Source organism: Prenolepis imparis, unplaced genomic scaffold (assembly GCF_030444845.1).
Source record: "Prenolepis imparis isolate NDT839.2.m4 unplaced genomic scaffold, iyPreImpa1.0 SCAF_409, whole genome shotgun sequence".
Lineage (NCBI taxonomy): Eukaryota > Metazoa > Arthropoda > Insecta > Hymenoptera > Formicidae > Prenolepis > Prenolepis imparis.
Genome location: NW_028141567.1, coordinates 13,379 through 24,203, shown reverse-complemented (window position 1 = coordinate 24,203; position 10,825 = coordinate 13,379). Strand labels below are relative to the sequence as shown.

Sequence of the window (10,825 nt, the reverse complement as noted above, 5' to 3'; positions counted from 1 at the left end):
CATATCCATATTCTTGATATCTACCTTTTCTTTTATCAGTTTTTTAGTTGCTTCACTCTCCTGTTGCACCTTGGGTTTGACAATTATAATATTTTCTTTTTTCTTCTCTTTAACTGCTTCACTATAACATCTTTGAGCTCCTCCTGCCAGTCCACCCGCTCCTCCTTGTATAATTCTTCTCAAGTCTTCCAGTTCTTGTTTAATACTTCCAAATTCTTCTCGAACTATTTCCTTAACCATCATTTTAATTTCCTTCTTACATGCTGTTTCGTCTTTTATTTCTTTCACAGTTTTTACAAGCCAATCTATTTTTACGTCAATACTCGATGATCCACTCGCTCCTGATATTCTATTTCCACTGCTTGATGTCGTAAACGAACCCGTAGATCCTGTAGATCCTTGTCTTTCCCTGCTGCTCCCCGCTGCTGTCGGTGCCTTCTTCATATCTGCTTCACTTTCAATTGTAAATTTCTCAAATGGGCCAGGACACGACACCAGTTCGCGATTTCTATCATAAATTTTATGTTTACTTGCACATCCTGGATGGTAAAACAGTTTAATACAAGATTTGCATGCAACAACCTGATTTTTTATTGCCTTCTTACATGCCGAGCATCGATACTCGTCATATTCATCGTTCATATCGATAATTACCGGCCGAAGCTGTTAATATCAGCATAGGCGGTCAATTACCTTTGTCCAAATTCACACGTCAGCGCTTTGTGTCCACCTTTAATGTCTACCTGTCGCGTGAAATCTCGATGCCTCATACAAGAAATATAACTCTCACGCTCACAAATCAGCATATTCCTGTTAGATAACACTCATGTCTATTCCCGGTCTATGCAACTATTACTTCAATACTTTTTCGCCACTCTCCCTCACTATATAACCACTTAAAAGTTATCACTTTTGCAGAGCGATGTTTGACACGTCTTCTCTCAGAAAAAGAGAGAGAGAGAGAGAGAGAGAGAGAGAGAGAGAGAGAGAGAGAGAGAGAGAGAGAGAAATATCCATAAATTATCATTTTTTATTATTTTTTTACTTACCGACATTGAGAAATTAAAAAAATTAATTAAAAATAAATGGAACATGAGCGACGATTTTCCTTCTCAGAATCTTATTTAGAGACCAAAATAAACAAAATATAAAAGTTACAAGAAAAACGGAGAGGTTGCCGTTATAATACACATTTACCGCCGACTGCGATGTACGAAATTTTAACGCGTTCACAATTAGTCTCTTTTTTATAATTAATTTTGTAGTCTTTCCTACATGCGAAAGAGTATTCGCGTGTATGTACAATTGAATTATTTGCTAGAAATATTTTTAACGCTCTTTTTGAAATAAACAAATATTGTAGAATTGAGCACAACTATATATACATGCAAGTTTTTCAATTTTCGCGAATAACTTTCAAAATTGAAATTCTAAAATATAAAAAACTATAAGTCTTAGAATATTTGCCTTCTTAATTTCTATCAAAAATTATTATAATCGAAGATAAGGTGTTATGACATATTATATACAACATTGAACTATTTTTATATTTTTAACGTATTATTATTTTATAATTTAATTAGCAAATTAACGTTTTATTAATATTTTTGACAGAAATCAGTTGATTAAAACGTTAATTCCTAATTAAGTTTTGAAATAATGTGTTATAAAAATTAAAATAATATATTTTAAATAATATACATGTTATAATACTTTAAACTCGGTTAATTTTTTTGACAGTTATCAACTGATTTCTATCAACAAACTTTATATTATTTTTTTGAAAATATAACTCTTTTAAATGTAAAATTGTAAGCGCTTAACGCGCGCTTGTTTTGGTCTAGTAAAATAAAAAAAGGAAAGAAAAAATCATACGAATTTGATAATAACTCATATCTTTGCTTCTTTGTTTAAAAATAAATAAATATATACTACAAAAATGAATGATATCATTAAAAAAACTTACCTTTTTAAAAAAAGGTAACAAAAGGGCGCCAAGTCCACACGCCATGTGAAAAAGTGTTATACAAAAAACAGTGTTTTTAAATTATTGTAAAAAAACTTAATATTTCTAAAAAAAATAATGATATCAAAAAATTACGCCAAATAAATAAAAATTTATGTTTTATAAAAAATATATTTGTTTCATTATTTTAAATATTTAAAAAAAGTTACTCAGCCAAATATAAATGTGTATTTTGCAGATTATTATCTGATCTGATATAAAATTTATCACAGAATCATCTTTGTATTTTTAAGAATGATGCATCTGCACAGTCAAAACGATTTAGACCCGGTATTGAAACAATTAAAATGACGAACAAAAACTTGGCGTGCCCGGGTCGGGGCGTTAAAAATTAAATATTTTAAAATTAAATTTGACATGCAATCTTCAAGTATCTGCATATAAATAAAATATATATATAAAATTAATCACAAATACATAATCTTAGCATAATATAGCATAAAATGTAAAATATCAACAAATTAATTAAAATTCTAGTATTTAATGTAAGAATATATTTCAAGCTTAACAAATAAAGTTTGAAATATAAAATTATAAGAGACGAGTAGCGCAATTACATCGTTCAATGTGGAATATTTTTAAAAAATTTAAGAAATCTTACTTTAATTATTACTTTACAAATTATTACTTTAAAAAATAAATTTTATAAATTAATTTTTAAGCAATCTTATTACGAAATTTATGTCATTTTAGTGCCCCGACCCGGGCACGCCAAGTTTTTGTTCGTCATTTTAATTGTTTCAATACCGGGTCTAAATCGTTTTGACTGTGCAGATACATCATTCTTAAAAATACAAAGATGATTCTGTGATAAATTTTATATCAGATCAGATAATAATTGCAAAATACACATTTATATTTGGCTGAGTAACTTTTTTTAAATATTTAAAATAATAAAACAAATATATTTTTTATAAAACATAAATTTTTATTTATTTGGCGCAATTTTTTGATATCATTATTTTTTTTAGAAATATTAAGTTTTTTTACAATAATTTAAAAACACTGTTTTTTGTATAACACTTTTTCACATGGAGTGTGGACTTGGCGCCCTTTTTTTACGTTTTTTTAAAATGGTCTTTACGCGTTGTGCTAAATTTTTTAGTTGTTCGGCGAACCATGAAACGCAATCGGCGCTATGATGAGAGTGATACGCGGATAATGAATTGTCAAACGAGCAATATACATAATAAGCTATACAAAATACTTGATGATGTTGATAATTTTTTTCTTCTTCGGTCTTTGCCAAAACACATTCGAGGTCGGCATACACCACAAATGGAAGTCGCTCTTTCCTGGTGTTGTTGTTAAACGATAGCCACTTGTCCTTATCGCTCGGTAATCGGATAGCGCAGTCATTCATCTCTCCGCAGTCTACCATATGTGTCTGCAACTTGTCCTCAGACCCGAAGTAATGCAAGCATCTGTAAAAGATAATAGCAATTATAAACACTTTATAATTATTTTATGATTATTTAATATATAATTTTATTGCAATAAATATACGTACCGATCGCAGATATATTTTCTGTCATTGTTTTTGCTCAATTGCGAGCTGACAAGTCGGGATAAATTCTTGATCCATGTGAAATGTCCAACGCTGTTGCTATCATGCACGTACAGCAGGTTGATGTGTCTGTCTTTCTTTTCCTCCAAGAGACGTATTGGGACAATGTTTTTTTCTTCGATGCTGTACACGTTGATTGAGATGTTATTTGCCATTTCAAATTTCTTAATTTGATTCAACGTCATCGGAAACTCAATGTCCTGGAGATTCAACACCGTCGTATAGTGCGAATATGACGACGTTCTCTCACTATATTTTGCAACTGGATGCAGAGCAGCGACCACCGTCCACGCGAAACATGCATTGTCTTTAGATTGCACGTTCACTACTGCTCTTTTGTTCATTATTTCTCGCGGCAATTTAATGTGACATCCCGCGCGCATTGGATTATACTTGTTTATATTTATAATCAAATTGATTATTCGCGACAATGCCCAACCACTATCACGTTCTTGAAATTCTTCTAGCGATGCTAGTGTGGGCTCGATAACGCGGCGTTTGTACCAATCATATAAATCGGAGGTGCGAAAGATTTCAAAGTTTTTAGTGTTGACACTTTTATTAGCGCGCTTATCGCCTAACACAAACTCTCCATTAAATATAGTGTTCACTTTTACACTAGTGTGTTTTTGCAACACTTTTTGCACGTGTTCGATCACAATGTCTTTGGCATCCTCTAGAAATTGACGAGGTTCGATTGCTGTTTATTACTGCACCGGTCAAATGCGGCTCTCGAACGCCGTATCAATCTCTCGCCATATGAGTCCGATGTCTCGCGAACTGCTTACGGCACCTGCGTGTACAAAACGTCTGCGTACCGAATTTTTCAACCCTTCCAGACGAGCAATTTGAGCGACAAGCGATTGTCGAACTCCGATCGCTAACCGTGGGCGTTTGATTCGGCTTTGTTCTTCCAATGATTCGATGTATTCGTCACATTGCTGCTCCCACACAATATATTCTTCCACCGAATTCACCCTTGTGGCTTGCTCCAACAAACTTGCTTCTTCTAGCGCCATTTTTGAGATGCTCTTGCTGAACCTCTGACAATGATACTAACATAGTATGCCTCCTTACAACCATTTTTATTTGATTGTAGAGATCATTGGCACTCAAGTATGTTGCACTTAACTTTGTGATTTTGTTACGTACGAATGATGCATCGACCTTGAAATTGATACATTTTTGCACATTTCGCGAGATTCATCTCAAATGATAGCAGCCGTACATCGAAAATTGGGGATTTTGTCACGTACAAATGATGTCATAGAAGCCGTATATCGGCACTTGAAAATTTGGGTATGTCGCATTATTTTACATCTAATATTTCATCTGAGGATGATGTGATAGCAGCCGTGCATCGGCGCTTGAAATTTTGGATATGTTGCATTATTTTACATTTAATATTTCGTTGAGGATGATGTTATAGCAGCCGTACATTGGCGCTCGTGATACATATTGCAAATCGGATAATTGTGATTTTGTCACGTACGAATGATGTCATAGCAGCCGTGCATTGGCCATGAAATTTTGGATATGTTGCATTATTTTACATCTAATTTTTCGTTGAGGATGATGTCATCGCGGCCTTGCAGCGGCGCTTTGATGATTGGTTAAAAATAATATTGCGTCAGCAATAATCCCCACCCCATTGCATTGTATCAATAAAAACTTGTAATAATGATTTAGTATTGTATCAATCACTTATATGAAAGGTTCTTTTAAAATGTACTCTGCCGGAAGCATGAATTATTACGCTTCGAGAATTCAGGATAGTGATGTTTTGTGCATGAAGAAATGTGATAAGTAAGTTTCGATTCTTTTTTGTCAAATAATGATTTTTAAATAAAGATTTTTAAATAATGATTTTTAAATAATCACAATTTTTATAGCGCTTCCTCTCATCGTGCCGTTCGTATACTTGGAAGAAGATACGCCCTGACTGCTACGTCATACAAGTATTTGGAAATAGGAATTTGTGTTGGAGTCATATCTTATGTGGAATTGGCTATTGGCGATAATCGAGGCAATCAAATAATATTGCCTATCGAAACATGGAAATCGCTAATGCAGAAACAAGCGGATATTGAGCGGTTAACTGAAACTCCGCTATGGATTTGTGATCTGACACTTGAATTGGTTAACATGTCTACTTCAAAAATTATAAAGATTATATCATCTAATAATACTTTATACATGAAACCATCAACTTTATTACGTTTATTTAATTTAAAAAAATGTATAGATCATATGTATTCCTGGTTGTGTGAAAATCTGCATATTGTTACTGAAAAGTTTAAACAATTTGTAAATATTTTACAACTTGATAATATCTGCGATGTGAGCAATGCCGCAAAAATGATACGTGAAAGCCCTATGTTTGACAGCGATTCACTTATTGATTGTGAATTATTAGCTTGTGCTGTAAAAGATATTCTTCATAATGCTTGTAACAAATAAAAATTATTTTACTGTTAATCTGTGTTTAATTATTTCTTTCCCAATAAGATATAGCTGACAAAACTATTTCTTCGTTCTCTGGAGATTTAAAAAGTGATGAGCTAGCCGAGACATGATACTCCAGTTAGAACAAGAGAGATGTAGAATTAAAAATCAAGAGGGGAGCAACATTATAAATGTGTATGGTGTCATAGAGTAGCAGACTTGTACTCAAGTGTTGTGTGAAAGCATTAAACGTAAAATATATAATTCTGCAAGTGCTGTGAAGATGGTAACTCTGATTAAATATATTGCATCACAGGAAGAACTTGTGTTAAAAATTGCTGCTGCGTTGGAAAAAAACATTTTAAGGGGAGGAATGCGTCCGAGTGAAAGTGATAAAGTGGGTTATCTGTTCTGGGAGTTAGATTGCGATGAATGTATCGACTTGTTAGAAGGACAATGCTCACAAGCACTATTGACATTTGTAGACCTGACAATAAACCCGAAAAACTTTTTAATTAAAAATTTGCAATCACGGACAGCTCGAATCGCGCGACTTGAAAGAAAAAGAAAATTTCTACGCAAATGTTACTTAAGCGTAGATACCAGTGTTCCTGCGCTTTCGACGCACACTCCGGTGAATTCAATCGTCCAGATGATACATGGACGAGAAATAGGTTTGAGAAAACGTCATACAGCTACTCTACATAATCAAATATCTCATAATTTATTTAATGGTTGATCCAAGATATCGCAATTTCCTTGTGAGCATGGAGACTTCTTTGAGAATGAATAATTGTTGTAAGTATTTCTTTTTAATTTTAAAAATTATTAAAATAATTAATAAAAATTTTCTGTTGTGCAGGAGTCCCCACCCAGCCGTCGCCTCCGCTTCTCGCAGCACCTCGCATTAGGGTCATTCGGCCGCCCCACCATTATCCAGCTACTTAAATTTAATATTTTAATTTTATATACTTTTTTTATTTTTGATTATATATATTTTTCTTTTCATATTTTATATTTTTATATTTTAAATTTTTAAATTCACACACACATATTTTGTAAATATATATATTAATTAAAAATTATTATTAATATTAAATCATATGTATTTATTTTAGAATAGGTCCTCTCTTCTTTCCTCATATTAAAATTAAAATCTTATTATTATTATTTAAAAAATATTATTAAAAATTCTCTCTCGCGAACACCTCGCGCTCTCCTTCGCTGCATCATCTCGCGACCGATATCTCTCTCGCTCTTGCATATACGCCTCTCTTGCGATATCTCGCTCGCGTGCGCCTCGCGTTCTCCTTCGCGTCATCTTCTCGCTCCGCTACCTCTCTCGCTCTTGCATATACGCCTCTCTTGCGATATCTCGCTCGCGTGCGCCTCGCGCTCTCCTTCGCATCATCTCCTTCACGTTCCACTCTCCCCGCGGACCCCTCACCACTCAAGCTCCACGCGGTCTTTCGCGTTCCTCTCTCCCCGCGGACCCCTCACCCGTAAAGCTTCACGTGGTCTTTCGTGGTTTCCTCTCTCCCCGCGGACCCCTCGCGGACCCTAACTTCGCGGACGCCTCCCCCTCCCCGCGGACCCCGCACCAACATCGCAATCGCTTCCCCCTCTCCGCGGACCCCTCGCGGTACATCGCGGACGCTTCCCCCACCCCGCGGACCCCTCGCGGTACATCGCGGACGCTTCCCCCTCCCCGCGGACCCCTCGCGGTACATCGCGGACGTTTCCCCCTCCCCGCGTGTTGTCATTCCCCCTCCCCGTGTGACGTCATTCCCCCGCGCCATGGGTTCCCCTCGCCCTTCACCCCCCTCATTGCCCCTTAGTTAGAATCGGCCTAGTATATCTACTGAAAGGGAATTTTTCACAAGAATGCTGATGGATTTATCCAGAAGACTGTGTGAGACAAGCGGTTGCCAATATTGTGCAAAGGTAGAAAAGAAAAATTTGGAAGAAAAAGAACAAACAGTTGCTCGCATTGTGCTGGAAGGCAAAAATTTAGAGAATTGGCGTGAGGCTCAGCGACAAGATCCTAACATCGAATTTGTTCTTTGTGCCAAGGAAACGGGAGTACGTCCGCCACGTTCGGAAATTATCAGGAAAGATGTTTCAACTCAGATATACTGGTCGTATTGGGATTCCTTGGTGTTGAAAGATAGAATTCTTTATAGAAAATGGGAAGCTCCAAACCTAAGATCAAGTTTTCTTCAACTTGTAGTGCCTCGAGAGCGAGTCAAAGAAATTTTGGAGGAGGCGCATGATTCTCCAACAGGAGAACATTTTGGAGTTAATAAAACTTTAGAGAGAATTCGGAAACGTTTCTTCTGGGCAACCTGTAAACAAGATGTCGAAGAATGGTGCAAAACGTGTAAAATCTGTATTTCGAAAAAAGGCCCCTCAGGAAAAGGAAAATCTCCTCTACAGGTTTACAATGTTGGAGCTCTACTAGAAAGGGTGCAAATGGATATACTTGGCCCTCTTCCTTTGACCAAGTCTGGAAATAAATATTTACTCGTAATTGTAGATTGTTTTACTAAATGGGTGGAGGCTTTCCCCATAAAGAATATTAGGGCTAAGACAGTGGCCGAAGTTTTTGTCAGCCAGTTCATCTCCAGACATGGAGTACCTATTGAAGTTCATACCGATCAAGGAAAGAACTTCGGGTCTAAGCTTTTCTCGGAATTGATGAAGCTACTTGGGATCAGAAAGACGAGAACTACCGCTCTTCATCCTCAATCTGATGGGCAAGTCGAACGCCAGCATCAAACCATCACGAATTTTTTGGCAAAACATGTGTCCGAGGATCAAAGGGATTGGGATCGATGGATTCCCATGTTTCTCCTAGCCTATAGATCTTCAAAGCATGAGACCACTGGGGTGACTCCGGCAGAGTTATACTTTGCTAGGGAACTTGGGTTACCTGTGGATCTTTTGCGAGGAAATCCTGAGCTTTTTGAGGAGAGATTGCTTCCGGGTAGAAATTTTGTGAAAAATTTAAGAGAAAAATTGGAAGAAATTCATTCTTCTGTTAGAGAGCAAATGAGTCTGAAGTCTTCTCAGATGAAAGCCCGATATGATCAAAGAGTTAGAAAAGTTCTTTTTGAGGAGGGGCAGAGAGTCTGGTTTTTCAACCCCCGCAGATTTAGAGGAAAAGCTCCGAAGTTACAGAGGAATTGGGGATGTCCTTTCCAGATAGTAAAAAAACTTAGTGATGTAGTGTATTGCATAGAGAAGTCGTCCAGACATAGGAAAGAAATAGTGCATTCCGATAGATTAGCTCCATTTTTAGAAAGGAATTTAGAAAGAAATTAGAGAGTGTAGGGATAGATCGGAGCCCAGAAATTATTGAGGAATAGATTTTTAAGTTTCTTTAATTAAAATTAAGATAATTTGCTGCATTTAAAAATTTATTTTAGTTTTTAGAAAGTTTCCCGAAAGAGAAGAAGGACGGAGCAGGGAGTTCTCTTCGGCGTTAATAGAGGAGATTGAGGGCAGAGTATGGAATTCTCTTCTGCCTTAATAAAGAAGACTGCCTCACTCATGGTTTTTGGTCCGTGGTTTTCCCATGAGTCGTAGTGCGAATGCCGAGGCAGGGACTTGGGGAGTCATTTGGTGGAACGATAGGACCACGGTAGTTATTCCCCCCCCATGTCTGAAGATTTCCTAGACAAGGAAACAGGATGTTATAAGAAGAATGTGCTGAAAGTCGATTGGGTTCAAGATGGCGGATCGCTCGGTAACCTGGGTAGGAAACTCAGGGTAGAGCAAGAGGATTCGTCGGGGCCCTGGAAGTCGACGTTTGAAGATGTTTATTAATTGGGACCAAGTATAACGAATTGTTCGGTAACCTGGGCAGGAGCTCAGGGGAGAACAAGGAAATTCGTCGGTGCCCTGGAGTTAACATTGGAGTACAAAAAAAATATTCAGCGAAGAAAAGACCCCCTCATTGTTGATTGTCGGGACGACAATCTAGGAGGAGGAGGGTAGTGTTACGTCCTTGGGTCTTGTCCTCTGAATGTACCTCTTTAACATTGCCGAGAGAACGTCGCCAGGGAAGCTGTTTACAAACAATCGGCGTGCATCTGTTTTGCGGCGCCATATTTGGTGATTAGATTCCGAGCTGTCGTGTCGTGAGGTTGAGTTCCTCCGACGGCTGATCTTAATTGTCTTATATGCATATATTATTGTTCGGTTATCTTTTATTGTGTTCTCTCCTGCTTGTATTAAAGTTCTTTCGCCTTTTAAGAGAATATCTTTATTTCGGGCGTGAGTGAGTGAGTGAATCGTTGCGACGCGCGTGCGATATCTTGAGGACGACGCGCGGACGTAATAATATATAATCAGAGAGAAACTTGAGAGCGGCCACCGCCTCCTGAGAAAGTGGACATAAACTACATCGTTACGCTTAGTAATAAACGTAGTACATGGTTCGAATCCGTGATATTGTTTATATCTGAACTACTTAGATAAGAACCAAGATGAGAACCAAATGAGACAGATGAGTCAGACAAGAACCAACAATCCATCATTCTGGCTTTGTCTCACCAATGATGAGCGTTTCGTGGACTTGTGCGGCGGCAGGCACGAGGTTTCGCCTTTCGCACGTAGCATTCCACCTAATTCGAGGACATAATTTTATGACGTTAGATTTTGGGCAATATATAAAATTGAGTTTGTCTTTTATTAAAATATTTTATTTTATTATTTATTATTCAGTTCAAAAGTCATTTCTTGGAGACATTAAAATATACATATGTATATAATTAGAGAAATTA

At 36.8% G+C, this 10,825-nt stretch overlaps 1 protein-coding gene across 1 annotated transcript; it reads right to left on the bottom strand.

Moving 5' to 3' along the window:
* Positions 1-349: 349 nt before the first annotated feature.
* Positions 350-4,612, bottom strand: LOC145948470 (uncharacterized). Its single transcript, XM_083058161.1, has 5 exons — positions 4,594-4,612; positions 3,537-4,269; positions 3,405-3,450; positions 694-743; positions 350-446 (listed from the first exon to the last, which is right to left on the bottom strand). Exons 1-5 carry the CDS (start codon positions 4,610-4,612, stop codon positions 350-352), a joined length of 945 nt encoding a protein of 314 aa, XP_082914287.1.
* Between the last annotated feature and the right edge of the window lie 6,213 nt (positions 4,613-10,825).